Source organism: Plecotus auritus (genome assembly GCF_963455305.1).
Source record: "Plecotus auritus genome assembly, chromosome: 5".
In the NCBI taxonomy this organism is placed as follows: domain Eukaryota; kingdom Metazoa; phylum Chordata; class Mammalia; order Chiroptera; family Vespertilionidae; genus Plecotus; species Plecotus auritus.
In genome coordinates this window covers 169205167-169226168 of record NC_137776.1, presented here as the reverse complement: position 1 = coordinate 169226168, position 21002 = coordinate 169205167, and the positions used below count along the sequence as shown (strand labels likewise).

Below are 21002 nucleotides of genomic sequence, written 5' to 3'. Positions count from 1 at the left end.
GGCCCAGCCCCTGCCCTCCAGGTGCCTGTCCAGGTAGCAGGGAGACCTGCTGAGCTTCAGAGGAGGCTTGTGTAGGAGCTACAAGAGCCTTGCTTGTGATAAAGGAACAGGCTTACTCTACAATCGTGTATACTTGAGAACCCAGACTGATCCTGGCCTCTCCTGCCACCACCGGGAACCGCCAGATTAGATAGAAAGGAGCCCCGAGTGCTCCTTACAGAGAACATCAGAGACATTGCCTTAGGCAGGGGTCCTCAAACTTTTTAAACAGGGGGCCAGTTCACTGTCCCTCAGACCGTTGGAGGGCCGGACTATAGTTTAAAAAAAAACCTATGAACAAATTCCTATGCGCACTGCGGGCCCGGGACGAGTTGGCTGCTAAGCAGGACAGGCAGCAGCACCCGGCGGGCAGGATAAATGTCCTCGGCGGGCCGCATGTGGCCCCTGGGCCATAGTTTGAGGATGCCTGATTAGGTGTCTTCTCCCCTGTGTCTTCTTTCTGCTATAAATAAACCACTCTTGCCCACTGTTCTGTTGCTGATAAACAGACAAGCAAATTTATGAAGGTCCTTGGGCCATGGAGGCTGCATCTTGTCCTGTAGCTCCCCAGTCTCAGAAGGTATTTGAGATTAAGGACTAGCATAGGTTAGAATGGGCCAGGATTCTGCCCCTATAAACATATGTGTGGGAACACAAGACTAGGTATGTGTGTTCTGTGTATTTCTACCTGTAGGTGTTACTGACACACATGGACAGTCTCCACCAGAGATGTGCACTGATCAGGCCAGGTTGGAAATCTTTGAGCAATGCGTGTGCTTTAGTGTTTATGTCTATGCTGTCTGTGTACTGTCAGTGTGATTCTATATATTGCAATCTGAATATCTGTCACTGTCTGTAAGCGCCTATATGTATGTGCTTCTATTATATGTTGTCCTTAAGTTCTTTTTATGACTTGCATTGTGAGCATTTTGCACATATGACTATTTATAAATTGTGGTAAACAGTTTTGTGCCATGGCCATTTTCATCTAGGACATGCATATATCAGAAAAAAAAACAGCAAATCATCCTTCAACAATATGTGTGCTGGGTGAGAGAGAGAGGGAGAGAGAAGCTGAGCATATGTGTAGAAGTGTGTGTATTGTTTTTAACAAACTGACACCTCTACTAAATCGAGGTTTGAGTAGAAGGAATAGGGAGAAAGTAGAAAGTAAAGGCTTGAAACTCTAAGAACATGTGTGTGTGTGTGTGTGTGTGTGTGTGTGTGTGTGTGTGTGTGTGTATTTGCCCATGTATGGAACAGTCTCTCTTTCTAATGTTCCTTTGGACTCAAAACTAGAATGTAGACAGGCACTTACAAACTGGATCCACATTAAGCCCTACAGGGGCCATTGAACTGTGTGGGTTGAATGTTCCAGTATTGTCCCAGTGCCCTGGGTTCATATTTCTTACTCTGGCCTTTAGCATTACCCATATTTATACTTAAGGAACATGGCAGCCTCATTAAGTGTCCTGGTTTGGGTGTCCTCAAAATCTGCTAGTTGTCCTCCAATAGCTTTGTGGCCTTACATTGATCTCTCTGAGGCCAGAAGCCTTAAACATAAATGAATAATCATAGCTCCTGTACAATATTGCTGTCAATAGTTTAATATGTGTCAGGCACACAGTAAGCCACCAGTCACCATGCTTCTTCAGATGGAGGCTGACTTTCCTGACTGCCCATCCAGGTAGCTCCACATGAGAGAATGCACTGTGTCCGTTGGGACAGCAGGTCTGTGCCAAAATCCTCTCAAACCTTAGTTATGGCTTCATCACTGAGCACAGGTCACACTACCATTTACACACAAGATGAAGGTTCCCTTCTCGCTGACTAGCTCCCTGACACTGTAGGGCCATGCCTGAACACATCAGGTTTTCTGGTCCCCAGCACCCCCACTTCACCTCCAGAGAAGCCAGAGCTCTTAGTTGAAGTCTCACCCAGCAATTGTCAATGAGGCCTAGTAAGGGGTGAGGTCACCAACTTCCTCCTAACTATCCCCTTGTCCCTGAGAATCACCCTACTCTGGAACAAGATGTGGATTCCCAGGTCTTATGTCAGTTTCCTCTTCCAGGCACCATAAAATATGGGTATTTTAACTCTACCAGCCACTCCCCTGCAAAGAAATGAGAAGTGTCTATTTCTAATGAGAAGAGTATTGGGAGAATTCTCTTTGACATCAAGTTCCACCACCAAACACACTGTGTAGGTGACTTCATTTCTCAGGTTAGTAGAATGAAAAAGAAAAGTCTCTGTCTTCTCTCCTTCTCAGACACAAAATACAGTATATATTGACTACTTGTAGTTGAAAGTATGTGAAAGCTGTTTGCAAACTATAGGCTGTAGGCATATAAATGGCTGTAGGAATGAGTGATGGGCAGACATCTGAGCTGGTGATTAAGGTAATATTGAGCATAGAGATCCTCTTTCAAACACTGAAATAACATGCCTCAAAGGCCTATGTTGATTAATTAAATACAGTGATTATGTTCAATATGAGCTTAGACAATAAAATAGACACAATGGAAAAAAATGAAGACTAGTGGTTACTGGCCATGTGATGATGAGCTGATTTATTAACACTTCTTAGTTTTAGCATGATTGCATGTGCACACACACTACATAAATATATATATATATGCAAAAATCCCTTCCTTTTGCCTTCCATATAGGTGAATACAAGTTCAACAAATGTCAATTACATTAAGATTGACATTGGGAAATAGTCACATTAATCAGGTAAATATTAATTCTAATAGGCATCACCAATCGTATAGCATCTATCAGTTCTCAGGTCCCTAGGTGCCTTACTGCATTTGAAATCTCAGATATGAGCCAATTGATTCACTGAAGATAGACTCAAAGAAATGAACAACAAAAATAGGTAAAGAATAAAATATTTTAATCCAAATTAAACAAATTTATAGGTTAACACAACTTTTAGATTAGCCACCTGCTCCTTTCTAATGCCCACCTCAAATTTCTGGTATATTAGATTACTAAAGATCAACCAAATATTTCAAAAACAACCACCAAGATATATCTGGACAATCACATAGGCCTGAAGATGTCAGATAACATAGCTTTGCCCTTACTACATAAAGAACTCTGCTATAATATCATAACTCTCATGGGATCATTTAATTCTTCTACAAATCCTATGGGTAGGAATTATCATGCTTATTTGATAAAGATTATAAATCAGGCTAGAAGGTAAGCTGTTGAAACCAGCTAGAAAGTGGTAGAGTCAGAACCCACTAGAAGTCTAGTTTCGGATTCTCAGATACTCAGAACCAGTTCATGAAGAGGCGATTCCTTAAAATGTGAGCTCTGGAAGGAAGGGACTTTATCTTATTTTCTCCAGAAAAGAGTTCAGTGTCTAACATGTTAGATAAATAAATAAATTTCATCTGGTTTACACTGAAGGGCATTTTGTGGACCACTGGAGGTCTGATGGCTCCCTCTTTATCTCCCTATGATGTGAGAGTGAGGATTCGGGCAACAGCATGTGAGAAATACCTGAGGAATTTCTCCATAGAAAACAGATAACCCAACAGTGTTGGCCATTATCACTATTTATCATCTGAGACTTTTCTAATATTCCTTCAATCTAAGCAGAAAGAACAGTAGCATGAGGAGAGAGAACCAGAGCAGCATGTCCCAGTTCCTCCTCCTGGGGCTCCCCATCCCGCCAGGGCATCAGGGCATGTTCTTCACCCTGTTCCTGGGCATGTACCTGACCACAGTGCTGGGCAACCTTCTCATCATCCTGCTCATCAGGCGGGACTCTCGCCTGCACACGCCCATGTACTTCTTCCTCAGTCACTTGGCTCTCACTGACGTCTCCTTCTCATCTGTCATTGTCCCTAAGATGCTCACGAACATGCAGACTCAGGATCAATCCATTTCCTATCCAGCGGTGTAACACAGATGTATTTTTTCATATTTTTTGGTTGTTTTGATACCCTTCTCCTTGGAGTGATGGCATATGACAGGTACGTGGCCATCTGTCAGCCTCTACATTACACCACCATCATGAGGGAGGAGCTGTGCATGTTTCTGTTGGCTGGATCTTGGCTCCTCTCCGGTGGCTTTGCCCTATCCCACACCATCCTCCTGGCTCAATTGTCCTTCTGTGACCTCGCTGCCCTGCTTAAGCTCTCATGCACAGACATCTCCCTCAATGAAATTTTTATCTTTGCTACTGGGGGAGTGATCAGTATCCTGTCATTTACTGGATTCTGGTCTCTTACATCCATATTGGGGTCTCCATCCTGAGGGTCCCCTCTACCAAAGGGATCTGCAAAGCCTTGTCCACCTGTGGCTCCCACCTCTCTGTGGTGTTTCTATTCTATGGGACAATTATGGCTCTATACATTTTCCCATCATCAAGCAACTCTAATGACAAAGACATAATTGCCGTAGTGATGTACACAGTGGTGACCATGCTGAACCCCTTCATCTATAGCCTGAGGAACAGAGACATGAAGGGGGCTCTGGGGAAACTTTTAAAGAGGGAGATCCTTTTCTCCAAGTGACAGTCTAGGGGACTGTGTATTATTATCTCATCCACTAATCCTGTCAGAGAAATCTCCTTGAAAAATGTGCAGTTAGGTAACCAACCTATTTCTTGCTCTGTACCCACTTTTAATAGTCTCCCCTGTTTGGTCCCCTATACTCCCTGGAATTAGAAATGTAAAATATAATTGCAGAAGGTACCTTCTCACTCTTTAAATTCTTGACTCCTAAGGTGAAGATTGGAACTATCAAATGTGTTATGTAATAGTACGTCTAAATAAAAAGTGAAATGGACATTTGACCCTTATTTGAGTTAGTTTTCATATCTGTAAAATTGAGTTTCTTTAAAAAATTAGGGTATCATAAAATAGTTGCATAAAAAATTAATAACAATCTAGTTTATTTTTTTTCCTCTAGCACTATAAAAACAGGAAGTTCAAAGTGCTTTTCTTGCTAATGAGGTAGCTAATTAATAAACTGTTTCCTTATAGCTATCTAAAATTATAAAGTAAAGCTTTGATCTTACTAGTTAGTTTTATTGTGCCCATGGTGGAAAGAACCCAATAGAGATGCATAGGGCAATCACTTTATTTAAAAGTTTCCTGATTCTAAGTCTTTTACCCTCTATGGGATGTTTCTTGGTGGGATGGTCTATATTCCTCTTCCTTCCAGTTTGGGAAAATGAAGATTGTTTCTTTGTGCTCAAACTGAGACAATCCATTTCTAGTTGAAGCAAAAATAAATGTATGCATGATATAACACTCATTAAATAAATTTGTATTTCAAATTTGTACTATGTACAGGGCAATGCTATACAAATGAGTCAAAATTTCTCCCTTTGAGGCTTTTACACTAAAGAGGAGAGACACTATCAATAAAAATAAAAATGAAAAATACATGTTATATTAAAAGATAATGAGTGTCATAGATGGATATTAGTACAAACAGGGTGAGTGGGAAAGGAGTGTAGAAGGTGACCCTGTTATTTTAAGCAGTCTAGTGGCCCAGGTAGGCTTCCATAAAAACAAGGGATTTAAGCAAAAAGCTTAATGAGAACAGGGGAATAAGTCATTGTTTTTATCTGAGGGGAAGAACATTCCAGACAGGGGAGTAGAAATTGCAGAGTCTGAGATGGAAGAGTGGTTGGCATGTTAAAAAAAATATAGAGAGAGTGAGCAGTGTATTGAGGGGCTTGGTAGAAGATAAAGATGAGAGGTAACAAGGGATATCAATATATAAAGTAAAAATATTTGTTAAAATTCAAAATCCAATCTTGATTTAAAAATCTCAGAAACTAGAAATAGAGAAAACTTCTTTAAATTGGTAAAGGATATCTATGAAAAACCTAAAACTAATACCATACTTAACAGTGAAAGACTGAATACTTTCCTCCTAAGATCAGGAACAAGGTAACAATTTCAGTTGTATCACTTAAATTAAAAATTGTGCTGTAATAGTGTCTATACTTAATAATGCTATATTGTAAATATGAAATTTGCTAAGAAGGTAGATCTTATATTAAGTTCTCTGCAATAGACTGAATATCTGTGTCCCCCCCAAATTGATATGTTAAAATCCTAACCCCCAATGAGATGGAAGAGAGACAAGCAGGAAAAGCCACTCCATAGAGAATATTGGATTCTCCTCATGAGAGAAGAAAGAGAGACCCCAACCATCTCTAGAGGTGGAGCTTATATTTGTTTGTAGTTTCTATGGAAAATTGCTGGTATGGGGAAATAGAGAATAGCAAAAAGTTGAGATTAACTTTAACCTTTATAAGGTATACTAGAGGCCCGGTGCATGAAATTCATGCATGGAGGGAGGGTCCCTCAGCCCAGCCTGCACCCTCTCCAATCTGGGATCCCTCCAGGGATGTCTGATTGCCCGTTTAGGCCCGATCCCAGTGAGATCGGGCCTAAACGGGCAGTCGGACATCCCTCTCACAATCCGGGATGGCTGGATCCCAACCACTCACCTGCCTGCCTGCCTGCCTGATTGCCCTTAACAGCTTCTGCCAGCCAGTCAGCCTAATCACCCCCTAACCACTCCCCTGCCAGCCTGATTGACACCAAACTGCCCTCCTGTGCTGGCCTGGTCGCCCCTAACAGCCCTCCCTTGCCAGCCTACTTGCCCCTAACTGCCCTCCCCTGCTGGCCATCTTGTGGTGTCCATGTTGTGTCTACATGGGAGCTGCCCTCCCCTGCCAGCCTGGTCGCCCCCAATGGCCCTTCCCTTGCCAGCCTGGTTGCCCTTAACTGCCCTCCCCTGCCAACCTGGTCGCCCCTAACTGCCCTCCCCTGCAGGCCTTGTCCCTCCCAACTGCCCTCCCCTGCAGGCCTGGTCGCTCCAACTGCCCTCCTCTGTAGGCCTAAACTGGGTTTATTAGTAAAGGAATAAACTTGTGATATGTGCTAAAACATGGATAAACCTTGAAGATATTATGTTAATAAGCCAGACCCAAAAAGGCAAATATGTATGTTGCCACTTACATGAAGTACATAGAATAAGCAAGTGCATAGAGACAGAAAGTAGAATGGTTACTAGGAGATGGGGAGTGGAGAATGGGTAATTATTATTTAACTAGAGGCCTGGTGCATGAAATTCGTGCACGGGGGTGGAGGGGGTCACTCAGCCCAGCCTGCACCCTCTCACAATCCAGGACCCCTCAGGGGATATCCGGCTGCAGGATCTGGCCTAAACCGGCAAGCGGACATCCCTGTCACAATCCAGGACTGCTGGCTCCTAACCACTCGTCTGCCTGCCTGATCACCCCTAACCCCTCTGCCTGCCTGCCTTGTTTCCCCTAACCACTCTGCCTGCCTGATTCCCCTAACTGCTCCCCTGCCTGCCTGATCGCCCATAACCACTCTGCCTGCCTGCCTGATGCCCCCAACTGCTCCCCTGCCTGCCAGATTGCCTCTAACCGCCTCTGCCTGCCTGCCTTCCAGATTGCCCCTAAGCTCCTCTGCCTGCCTGCCTGATCGCCCCTAACTGCCTCTGCCTCAGCCATGCCACTGCAGCTGCATCCTGAATGACATCTGGAAGGATGACCGGTAGATCATTCGGCTGTCTGGTCTAATTAGCATATTACGCTTTTTTTAGTATAGATGGGTACAAAGTTTCAGTATGGGATGTTGAAAATGTCGTGGAGATGGATCGTGATGATGTTTGCTTAAAAATCATTCAAATAGTAAATTTCACATTATGCATATTTTACCACAATACAATAGTGAAGGGATGAAGAAAGATATACCATGTAAAAATGGATCAAAAGGAAATTGAAGTAGCTATCTTAATGTCAGAAAAAGCTGATTTCAGAACAGGAAAATTATCAGGAATAAAGAGATCATTACATAATGATAGAGAAGTCAATTCACCAAGAAAATATAACAACCATTAATGCACCTAGCAACGGAGTGTCAAAAACTGATAGACTGGCAAGGAGAAATAGAAAAACCCACTATTATAGATGGAGATTTCAACACCTCTCTATCAGTAACTGACAGATCCAACAGGCAAAAAGCCAGTAAGGATATAGTTGAACTGAATGGCACCATCAATCAACTGGACCTAACTAATATTTCTAAAACACTTCATCCAACAACAGCAAAGGTATACATTTTTCTTAATATCAAGTGGAATATTCACCAATATATCCCACATTCTAGGTTATGAAACAAACCTTCATTAATGTAAAAAAATAGAAATACAAAGTATGCTCTCAGACCACAGTGAATTTTAAACTAGAGATCAATAGCAGAAGCATAGCTGGAAAATCTCAAAAACTGGAGATTTAACAATACACATCTAAATACCACATGGGTCAAAAAAGAAGTCACAAGACAAACTTAAAATATTTTAAACTAAATTAAAATGAAAACACAAATTATGAAAATTATGGGATGCACCAAAAGCAGTGCTTTGAGGGAAATATACAGAATTAAAAATGTATATACTAGGAAATAAGAAAACTCTAAAACTGATAGTATAGGCTTTTACCTTAAATAACTAGAGAAAGAAGACAATATAAACTTAAAAATGTTGGAGCAGAAATAAGTAAAACTGAAAACAGGGAATCAACAGACAAAATCAATGAAACCAAAAGTTGATTATTTGATAAAATTGATAAACTCTAGCTAAGCTAATTAACAAAAATGTGGACTTTTACAAAGCACAGCAGGTGGCTCAAGGAAGTTGCAGGAAAGCCAGAGCATCAGGCTTGGGGCATTGGAGCTGGAAACAGACCCAAACCACCCCAGTTCCATAAGCTACAGGCTGAGGTGCATGCAGGCCTTGTGAAGTCTGGAGAGGGAAGGACTCTGTTCCTTCATCTGCAAGATAGTCATGGAGCACTGACAGTGTGCCAGCAAGGTACAGCAGACACCACCACACTGTTCTCATAGAGTCTATGTTCCAGTGGGGACGAGGCCACAGGATGCCAACAGAGAAGTACCTCAGCCTTGCTGAATAAGGGGAGGGGTCGTCAGACCCTTTACCAAGGGTTCTCTGTGATGGAGGCTCTCTGTCAGTGACCAGGTCTGCCACTGCCAGGACAGCAAGACTTGGGGTCTGGGTATGAGGCTGGCATCTGGATGGGCAGGAGCTGGTACAGGAGCCCAGCCCCTTGCAGGCATGTTGTGGGAGAAATGTGTGAAAGGAAAGGCCAGGCCTCTGGCTCAGCATCATCTCCTCCATCCTAGGCACCTTGCCGGACCTCATTTCTGTCAGCCTCTGCACTTTATTGACAAAAAGACCTTGGTGATTTATGTGCAGCTCTGCTGCCCAGATTGGACCTGGAGCATCACACATACCATCTCCTGGCCCAGCTGGAGTATCCAGAATCTACTGAGGCAAAGCCTGAGGGACAGGAAGAGTGAGAGATTTGTAAATGTGTACACTCGAGGGGGCTTGGGGATGGGGGTTGTGCCACACTAGGAAAAGCCTCCAGAGTCTGGAGCTGGGCCAGGAACAACGTGTAGCCTCAGATAGCAAATAACAGTCTGAGAAGGCTTCCTGGGGTGGAGTCTGGGCTGAGAGCTCTCTTAAAGGCAGTATAATGTTTTTCTGTCTTTGCAAAGGCAAGTGGAAAGCCATTCATCTTGGTTACCTTTCTCCTCTTCCATTTTCAGTGCCAGATTTACTAGGTGTACCGGTTAATAATGGTGGGTTTTGTAATCAAAGAAAACACAATAATTTCAAGAGAAACATCAAAAATGCTTTATTTTTTTTTAATTTCTTTATTGATTAAGGTATAACATATGTGTCCTTATTCCACCATTACCCCCCACCTCCCATTCATGACCCCACCCCCCTGTTGTCTGTGTCCATTGATTAGGCTTATATGCATGCATATAAGTCTTTTGGTTGATCTCTCCCCCTTACCCCCACCCTCCCCTACCTTCCCTGAGGTTTGACATTCTGATCGATGTTTCTCTGTCTCTGGGTCTATTTTTGTTCATCAGTTTATGTTGTTCATTATATGCCACAAATGAGTGAGATCATGTGATATTTATCTTTCTCTGCCTGGCTTATTTCACTTAGCATAATGCTCTCCATCTCCATCCATGTTGTTGCAAATGGTAAGAACTCCTTCTTTTTTACTGCAGCGTAGTATTCCATTGTGTAGATGTACCACAGTTTTTTAATCCACTCATCTGCTGATGGGCACTTAGACTGTTTCCAAATCTTAGCTAGGGTGAATTGTGCTACTATGAACATAGGGGTGCATATATCCTTTCTGATTTGTGTTTCTAGTTTCTTGGGATATATTCCTAGAAGTGGGATCACTGGGTCAAATGGGAGTTCCATTTTTAGTTTTTTGAGGAAACTCCATTCCACCCTGAATAATACAAAGGAATCTGAATACTCCCTGAGGTCATAGGAACTGGCGTAAAGAGAAATCTTTAGCCCCAGCAACCAGAAACTGAGAAACAGTACAGTACAGATGACTGGATTCATAAGCCAGCCAAAGGAACGAGACTCCACTTTTTTCACTTTTATTTTTATTTTTTTTATTATTCCTTTTATTCTTTTTTTTTCTCCTTTTTTTCTTCTCTTCTTTGTTTTCCTGTTTTTGTTTGTTGCTTTTTTTCTATTTCTTTTCGCATTACTTTTCCATCACTATTTTTTATTTGCTATTTTTAATTTTTTATACCATTTTTGAAATCATTTTTTTTGGTAAATTTATTATTTTTTCTTCTCATTCTTTTCCTTCTCATCCACTTATTCCCTTTTTACTTCCTCAATACCAAATTGAGGTCCTCCCCATATTCATCCAATTCTTAATCTTATTTTCACTATATAAGCTCAGCCTCTACATATTCTGCCCCAATCCTCTTTGCTGGGTGTGTGGTGTTTGTATTTTTTTTTTTTTTTTGGTTTATCTATTGGTTCTGTGGTATCTTACCCCCACATACATATATATATTCTCCTTTTTATTCCTTTGTCTTTTATCCCTTACCTTTTTCTCTCTCTTCAATAGCATTTGTGCTCTCTTTTCTCTGCCCTAACTCTCTTTGCTCAGGTGGTCACTTATATTGGGGTTATTGGTGTTGTGTGTACATTTGTGCTTAGTTACCTCTGTGTTGTGTCTTGTTGAGGTGAATTTTATCCTGTCTGGTCAAGGGGCTTGAGAGCAAGCTACATAACCAGACACCTGGAGAAGAAACTCCATCTATGAACGGGTCAATAACACTCCAGACCCAACTATAAATGCAGGAAGAATGCAGCAGTGAGGGAAAGAGCATGAGTGAGTGAGGGAATAAAAGAGGAGCATGTGGTCAGGTGGTGTGTGTGTGTGTGAGAGAGAGAGAGAGAGAGAGAGAGAGAGAGAGAGAGAGAGACACAGTTAGATCCCACAGGACCTTCAGGGACAGGCTAATCAGGCTCGCCTAACTAGGCAGCTTCTGCTACCATTACAAACAGTACCGGGAGGCAAGCTTGTCCTTAGAGGCCTAGCCTTTTTGAAGGGGAGAGCTGCTGTAACTGGGTTCCCAGCCTCAACTCCACCCAGAGTGCCCTCAGATAACACCTGGGACTCTATAGCCACCCCTGCCAGGGACATGCTACCTAGGCTGTGATCCCACAGTCAACGAGGCTCCAGCCACCCTGGGCACAGGCTCCTGTGAGTTCAGAAGCAGGCTCCCCTCTGACTGGCCCAATGCTTTAACCCAGGGGACTGCAACCACGTGAACAGCAGACACGTGAGCAGCCCGCTCCTGTCCAAGGAGCAGCAGCACTGCTAGTAACCCGCCACAGGCCTAAGAGCAGCAGCTTGTGGCCTGCCCCTATCCAAGGAGCAGCAGCTGTGTGAGCAGCCAGTTCCCCTGTCTGAGGAGCAGCAACCACGCGAGCAGCTCGCCCCATCCAAGGAGCAGCAGCCGCGTAAGCAGCCCACCCACTACTGAGAAGCAGCAGCCCCACGCAGCCGGCCCCCCTCTGAGGAGCAGCAGCTGCATGCAGCCCACACCCCTGCACCTGTCTGAAGAGCAGCAGCACGAGCAGCCAGCCGCCTTCCAAGGAGTAGCAGCTGTGCAAGCAGCCCACCCCCTTCTGAGGAGCAGCAGCTGTGTGAGTAGACCTTCCCTTTCCGAGGAGCAGCAGCCGCACAAACCGCCTGCCCCCATCTGAAGAGCAGCAGTTGTGTGAGCCGCCTGCCCCCATCCGAGGAGCAGCACCTGTGTAAGCAGCCCACCCACTTCTGAGGAGCAACAGACGCACGAGCCACCAGCCCACATCCGAGGAGCAGCAGCTGTGTGAGCAGCCCACCCCCCTCTGAAGAGCAGCAGCCACATGAGCAGCCTCCCCCCATCTGAGGAGCAGCAGCCACATAAGTAGACCGCCCACATCCGAGGAGCAGCACCCACACGCAGCCTGCACCTGTCCGACGAGAAGGAGCCGGGTGAGCGGCCCGTCCCTGTCCGAGGAGCATCAACAGTACGAGCAGCTCACTCCCACACAAGGAGCAGCAGCTGCATGAGCAGACCGCCCCCCGTCCGAGGAGAAGCAGCTGCACGAGCAACCCGCACCCTAACCCTAACCCTGCAAGAAACCTGCCCCTGTCCAAGGAGCGGCAGCATCACGAGTAGCCCATCCCATCTGAGGAACAGCAGCAGCATGCAGCCAGTCCCCATCTAAAGAACAGCAGCCATGTGAGCAGTCTGCCCCTGTCCGAGGAGCAGCAGCCACGTGAGCAGCCAGCCCCATCCAAGGAGCAGCGGACACAAGCAACCAGTCCCCATCCGAGGAGCAGCAACCTCATAATCACCCCACCCCCGTCAAAGGAACAGCAGCTATATGAGCAGCCTCCCCCACTAGCCAGAGGAGGCACCATTGCTGTGAACAGCACTCACCAGAGGAGCCACTGCCAACTGAGAAGCAGCTGCTACCGTAACAGCCTGAGCAGCAACCACAGCCAGAGAAGCCACTGCCACCCAAGAAGCAGCCCCTGCACAGCTCAACATCTAGATCAGTCAGTGACACCAAAAATGGGTAGATAAAGATACTCCCAAAGGAAAGAAAAGGAGGAATCACCATAAAAGTAGCTAAGTGAAACAGAGGCATGCAATATGTCAGAAAAAGAATTCAGAATAAGGGTCATAGAGTTCATAAACTGGATGGAAGAAAAAATCAGCACCTTATGTAAGAATCAAGAAGAAATGAAGAGTGATATAGCTGCAATAAAAAACACCATGGAAAGTTTCAACAGTAGACTAGGAGAAGCAGAGGACCAAATTAGTGAACTAGAAGACAAGGAAGCAAAACACAGCCAAACTGAATGGCAACTGGAGAAAAAAATTAAAAGACAGGAGGAGAGCCTAAGGAGCTATGGGACAACATGAAACAAAGCAACACACAAATAATAGGGGTGCCAGAACAACAGGAAGAGAAACAAGGGTTAGAAGAACTATTTGAAGAAGTAATGTCAGAAAACTTCCCTGATGTGACAAAAAATGCTTTATTTAAAGTAATGCCCATCACTAGCTACGCATTTCCCCCATCTTTCAGGTAATTTGTGGATACCGTCCCAATAAACTTACCTTGTTTTGAGGCAAACCATTCAGAGACCCAATTTTCCACTTCTTCATATGCTTTGAAGTGCTGCTCAAAAAGTGTGTGTGCCAACTATCAGAACAAGTGGTAATCCGAAGGAGCAAGGTCTGGTGAATACAACGGGTGGGTTAATACTTCCCAGGCAAGATCTTTTAACGTGTCTTTAACTGGTTTTGAAGTGTGTGATGGTGCATTATCATGAAGCAAAATTACTTTACAGTGTCTTCTGGTCCATTCTGGTCATTTTACAATCAAAGCATGGTTCAAATTGACCTGGACGTTCTTTGCCTTTCACATTGATATCATCACTTTTAAAGCATTTAAACCAGCGTTCACAAGTATCTTCAGATAGAGCATGTTCACCATAAGCTTCCCGAAGTATATGATAACATTCAGCAGCACTTTTCTTCAAAATAATGTATTAAAACTTCCCACAAATGCTCTTTTTTTGGCACGAAATTTGACATTTTTATTTTATTGTTTTAATATATATTTTATTGATTTTTTACAGAGAGGAAGGGAGAGGGATAGAGAGGTAGAAACATCGATGAGAGAGAAACATCGATCAGCTGCCTTCTGCACACCCCCTACTGGGGATGTGCCCGCAACCAAGGTACATGCCCTTGACTGGAATCGAACCTGGGACCCTTCAGTCCGCAGGCCGATGCTCTATCCACTGAGCCAAACCGGTTAAGGCTGACATTTTTAAGTGTAAAAATATCTATGATGGTAAAACCTTCAGAAAATTTAACATATGAAGTTTTGAAGCTTGTTGTCAATACAACAAAATAGCATACATATCAAATCGCATATATATCAACATATGTGTAACTCCATCTATTGAAAAAAATCCAATTAACCAGCACCACTAGTAGAACACAGTCTGTCACCAGTCCCAGAGCTAGAGGCAACTACCATGCCAGTTTCAGCAGCAGCAGCAAATCTAGAGTCAGTGCACAGCTAGAGCCAGCTCCAGAAATAAGAGTCAGATCCAGTACGAACAGCTCTGCCACCCAATTCAAGTTGGAACTAGCACCAGTTTTAAGTTAGAGTCAGTCTCAGAGCTAGAGTTAGCTCCATCGCCCTCTCTAGCACCACCTATAGAGCTAGAGCAGCTCCAGTGCCAGAGCGGGAGCCACCTCCAGAACTGTTTTCACTTATTGCTATGGGGTGTGGGGAAGAGGAGGGAGGGAGAGATCAACCAAAGGACTTGTATGCATGCATATAAGCATAACCCATGGACACAGTCAGTAGGCAGGTGAGGGCATGTGCTGGGGGTGGGGGAGGAATGAGAGGGGACAGGTCAATGGAGGGAAAAGAATTCATATGTAATACATTAAACAATAAATATTTTTTTAAAAGAGAAAGAGAGATTAGTGGTGGTTCCTAGAGGATGTCAATGGGAAGGGGCTCAAAGAAACTCTGTGGAATGAGGTCAATGCTTTGTGTACTCATATGTATTTGTTCAAATGGATTGACTAGTTCAGTAATATCTGAGCATGTAATGTATATATTATAATAAAATATAAGAAGAATGTAGACTATTTAATTTTCTTTCACCTTTATGAGTTAAAAACAAACAAACAAACAAACAAAAAAACACAAGAGTAATATGTGGTGACAAATATAAGGAGATTTACCTCCGGAGGAAATTACTGGGAGAGGCATGATGAAGGATTATTTCTCCATTTGGCTGATAATTTCAGTTATATATTTCTTTGGAATTCATCAAACAGCACTTAATGCATGCCAATTTTTCTGTATATATGTAATACCTCCATTAATAAATATTTATTTTTTTAAAAAAGCATCATTTGAATCTACCCATGAGCTCCTTTAATTGCTACCTCTCTGTCTTCTCTTAAAAGGAAATGAATAGCCAGATTTTTATGCTTATGATTTCACTAAATTTCTACAGTTTCTTTTTATGTATACACATCTCTGTTTCTGTCTCTCTTTCTCTGCTTGTAAATATGCATATTTACATATGTATGCAGGAGACCAGGATTTATAGAAACCGTGCCCCATTCCCCAGGGTCCAATCATGATGGTGGGATATAATGCCCCTCAATCTTTTGTTCAGAGAGTGAGAGTATTAGCATGTTTCTGGTATTCTTGAAATAGCACTGGGTTCAGAAACAAGAGATGTGCGCTAACACACTCAACTTCCAGTTCGGTTTGTTATGAACTCAGAATTGCATTTTCCCTAATGTCAACTGAGAAGACAAAAACCTTTTGGAATCACCCTGTCCCAGTAGCTGCTTTGTGGTCATTATCATTGTTGCTCCAAGGATGAACTCTCCAAGTGCCTGCTATCAACAAACAGTTTTCCCCTCAAGGGAACCAAAGGCAAAAAAAGCAATTATTCCAGTTTGTCTCTAGGGGAACCAAAGGCAAAAAAGCAATTATTCCAGTTTGTCTCTAATTTGGAGGCGGGGGGTGTAGAGTTGGCCACCCACCACCCCCTGGGTTTTCTCCATAATTTATTAAGTTAGAACCCACACCCATTGCTCAAAGTGTTAAACAAGTGTGTGTCTACCTATCTTTCTTATTTGGGTTTGAACCAAGAATTATTATCCCTGTTGTGATGTATCTTGGAAACCCTGAGAGACTCCACCTGCTTGAGAGACTCCACTTGCTTCACTGTATTAGTGTCTTTTAGAAAGAAAAAGTGGAACCTTCCCATGCTGCAGCTGAAGGTGTAAGTGCTCATCACCTGAAAGGCAATATCAGATCAGGAGTGGAATTCACTATTCAGTAGTGTGATTGCATGTGTTTGTGTGTTTCTGTGTGTCCAATGTAAGTTACTGGTCTCTAGCCTGTCCCTGCAGCACCTCACACCAAAGTATAACAGAGAGCTCCATGTAGATTAATTTATCTCAAGCTGATCCTCTAATTTTTCATGGAATAGAAAAAAACATACTTCCTCTTGCTTATCATCCATCCCCCATTAAGTCTTATTGGCTTCTCCTCCAATTTTATCCCAATTCTGTAATGATATTCATCTTCTGCCATAATCCAGATGTAAGCAGGTATCACTTTTGTACCTGAACTATTGCTATGTTATCCTAATATTTCTGCTAACACTCTTGCTTTGCTATAATCTGTTCTCTGCCCAGAAGCCAGCATAATATTTAAATGTTTGCATTCATTCCTTTCCTTAAACATGTTCATGAGTGTCCTGTTGTTCTGAGAATAGAATACAAAACTTTCCATTATGGCAGAAAAGACCTTACATAATCTGGTTCCCAGATAAATCTCCAACCTCGTAACATTCCCATGCTGATATGCTCCTGAATTTTCTCTGTTTCTCAAACACCATAGACCTGTCTTCTAAACTTAACTAGAATGACCATTTTTATAATCTCCACATGACATGTGTTATTTTTCAGGACTCATCTTAAAAAACACATAAGATAAGGTTTCCTCCCCACCTTAGCCTCTTGTAATTGGACAATATCGATCAAAATTGTGAATGTACATCCTCCTACTCCATTTCTAAGTTTTATCCTTCAGATATACACTGAGTCGCCAGATTATTATAATTTCTGAACTCATAATAATCTGGCCACTCAGTGTAGACTGACCACAGAGTTGGGATTTTAAAATAAGGTTTTCCATGTATAAGAATTGCATTGTGGGTAGGTAGAAAGAAGCAGAGGACTTACTAGCCCGAGGCTGGGGGCCACTATCTCCTGATCCCTTGATATATCAAGATTTGCAAGCTTTCCCTTATACGTAAGTACACTGAGTGGCTCTAACTTAAAAGCGTTCAGAGATCGTAATAATCTGGCCACTCAGTGTATATACTAATGTGAAAATGGTATATGAAGAACGTTATTGGTGAAATATTGTTAGAAACAGAAGAATATTAGAAACAACCAAAATGTCCATCAGACAGATAGTTAGCTCTTTCATTGTGGTAGGTAAACTGATTACTATTAACATGGGAATGACTAGTGAAACTGAATGTGCAATTCATCTCAGGTAACAACATTAAATTAACAGGACTTTTAATGTAATAGACTAAAGAATGTATGAATTTTAGATATAATTTCAGTCAAATTGGGAGAATTGGTAGATAATGTAAACTTTAGTTAACCCACAAGATGAATTATGAGTCCTACAGTGAGACACTTTCTCGGCTCTCAAAGAGAAGGATCTTTAGATTGAATATTTACATAATAGGTGGATTCTATTTTTTAATAGATAGATCATGATCTCTTCTTTCCCTATTATACTGTGAGTGTTCACATGGGCAAGTCTAAGACTAATTGACCTGAAAAAGGAGAAATGATAGTATTGGCAAAGTATAAGAAATGTTAGAATCTGACAAGAAAAATATCAGTTATGAGTCACTGGCATAAGACCTAGGGTAGGAACCAGAAAAAAAAGGTGGACACTTACAATCTTTATTCTTTGGCAGATCCAAGATATAACTGGGGAATTTTCTGAGAACTTAAATAAGAGTGATCGGGTAAGAACTGTGGGAATAAGGTGGGAATTTGGAAGAGGAACAGACTTTTTCTCCACATTCCATGACGATTCATTTAGAAAGAGTGATGCTAGACTGAAAATGTTGAGGAGTGGAAAGGAATTATCTTAAAGGAAGGACTGATGGCTATGTAATAAACTATTTCTCTAGATTTACTATGTTATTGACATAGATTCTTCTCCTTAATACCTTTGTGTTATATGTGATGTTTCCACCAAGTCCTCAAATTCTGATTTCTGGAAGATCCAGGGTTGTCTAATCTTCAACCAGTCCAAGGAAATAAAGCATGGTATAAGAAGAATTAATGAAATAATTTCTGGAGATAGAAAAATATAAGAAAAAGCCAAAGCATGTGTGAGAGGCATAAGAAGGTTAAGAAAGGACAACGGGCCTCTGGCATAGCCTTTATTAGTGTTTCAAATAACTGGTTACTGACCTAGCCTTGCCCCTAATTTACTAATCTCAGATTTCTGTCATGAATTCCTAGACTTCTCAAATTTGAACCTGACCTGACATGATCATCATTCTGATGGTTCGTGGTTTTTCCAGAAAAGATTGCATTGGTTTCTAGGTGGACATATACTATCCTGATATCAGACCACCATTATCCCATTAGTGGGCAAAAAGTATGAGTTATTCGGGTTAAAATTCATGTACTGACTAATTGTTATATTTATATTATGTTGTAGTCATAATGATTTCACATTCTTTAACATCTCCATCTCTTTTTCCATCTACAACAAAATAGAAGACCATGAGGAGTAATAATCAGAGCAGTGTGTCCGAGTTCCTCCTCCTGGGGCTCCCCATCTGGCCAGAGCAGCAGGGCATGTTCTTTGCCCTGTTCCTGAGTATGTATCTGACCACAGTGCTGGGCAACCTGCTCATCATCCTGCTCATCAGGCTGGACTCTCGCCTGCACACACCCATGTACTTCTTCCTCAGCCACTTGGCCTTCACTGACATCTCCTTTTCATCAGTCACAGCTCCAAAGATGCTCATGAATATGCATACTCAGGATCAATCCATCTATGCTGGATGCATTTCCCAAGTGTACTTCTTCATATTTTGGGGGGATCTTGATAGCTTCCTTCTCACCTCAATGGCCTATGACAGGTATGTGGCCATCTGTCATCCCCTCCACTATACAACCATCATGAGTCAGAGCCTATGTATTTTGCTAGTAATTGTGTCCTGGGCCCTATCTTGTGCTAGTGCTCTTTTGCACACCCTCTTCCTGTCCCGTCTTTCTTTCTGTGGAGACAACACTCTCTCACACTTCTTCTGTGATCTCTCCACCTTACTGAAGCTGTCCAGCTCAGATACCACAGTCAATGAGCTGCTTATCCTCACTGTGGGAGTGGTGGTCATTACTGTGCCATTCATATGCATCCTGGTTTCTTATGGCCGCATTGGGGCCACCATCCTGAAAGTCCCCTCCACCAAGGGCATCTGCAAAGCCTTGTCCACATGTGGCTCACATCTCTCTGTGGTTTCTCTGTACTATGGAACAATCATTGGGCTATACTTTTTTCCTTCATCCAACAACTCCAACAACAAGGATGTCATTGTGGCTGTATTGTACACCCTGGTCACTCCCATGCTAAATCCCTTTATCTACAGTCTGAGGAATCGGGATATGAAAGGGGCTCTGGGAAATATACTCAGTAGAGGAACATGTTCCTCATGATATGCACTGTTTCTCCCTATTCATTGGATATACGATCTGCTCATCATGCACATGCAATGTGAACATCCTTTCCTCTCCAAATAGCTGCTTCGTAGTGTATCTTGAAGTGGCAACCAATCTTCTGTCTCTGTTTCAGCTTGGACTTAGTTTTCTTCTCTGTTTAGTTTTCTTGGTCATTTTGGAATCATGCAAAAGGTATATTAAAAACATACCTGCACAGCTATCCTTTCCTAAATGTCTTTTTAAAGTTTTCATATGATATCTTTTGTCCTACAAATATTTTAAATGTGTATATAGTCACAGCTTTATTTTTTATATTCTCCAAACTTTATATAGCCAACACAAATATTTATTCTGGCACTTTCATGACTTTATTTGAGTGTTTAATTTTTAATACATTTGGAATTTATTTTTTACAAATGATATTACTTAGAAATTGAGTTTTATTTTTGTTTCTAGTTTCTTATCACTTGTCCAAATTTGGGTTTTCAGTTATGTTTTTAGGTTGACATTTTAAGCTAACAAAATAACTTAAAACGGTGTCAGTGAACTTCTCTGGGTTTTTTAAATTTCCAATGGAGTTCAGGAAGTTGTAGGAGCATTTGTGGTTAGTCCAATGATTGAATCTGCTACCAGCATTTAGTGGTCAGTGGCCTGTAATGCTGAATGGTTTGACATGCACAAGACATCTTGCCCAACAAAGAACTGCCCTATTCAAAGTGTTAAGAGTACCCCACTGGAAAACACTGATAGCCAAACATGCAAATATTTCCCCATTTTCTTACGATTACTTTCCTTTTCTTTTTAACAGTGTATTGCTTTATTGGGATGGGGTGGAGACGGGAGACACCATGGTAAGGAACAAAATCAATTAAAGGAATACAAACTCAGGAAGCATTAATGTTAAAATAGTAGTATACAAAATGGTTAACTGCAATCACTTTCTTAAAAGGACTTGACTCGTGCAAGAAAAACTTTAATTGCAATTGCAAAAAACATCTGGATGAAGAAAAATTGTTTTTAATAACATTGGTAGAGAATATGTTCTAGAAATTGAAGGTAACTGGATGTAACATGCTGGCAGCAATTTAATAGAACAGTCCCAGATGGTTAGGCTGAGGCCAACACCTAATGAGGACAAAAGCCTTGTCTATGGGGAATTTTGGATGAAACCTGGAGAAATACTACACTGTACATAAAACAAGTTGAATG

The 21002-nt window shown here is 42.1% G+C and overlaps 1 protein-coding gene across 1 annotated transcript; it reads left to right on the top strand.

The window, feature by feature from the left end:
- Positions 1-3667: 3667 nt before the first annotated feature.
- LOC308248371 (uncharacterized protein) lies at positions 3668-19790 on the top strand (the record flags this gene model as incomplete). The annotated part of the gene is given in 8 exon segments (XM_080668327.1): positions 3668-3953; positions 3956-4273; positions 4276-4570; positions 16628-16637; positions 18032-18082; positions 18320-18389; positions 18790-18845; positions 18849-19790. Coding segments are annotated over 8 exon segments (2028 nt in total).
- Between the last annotated feature and the right edge of the window lie 1212 nt (positions 19791-21002).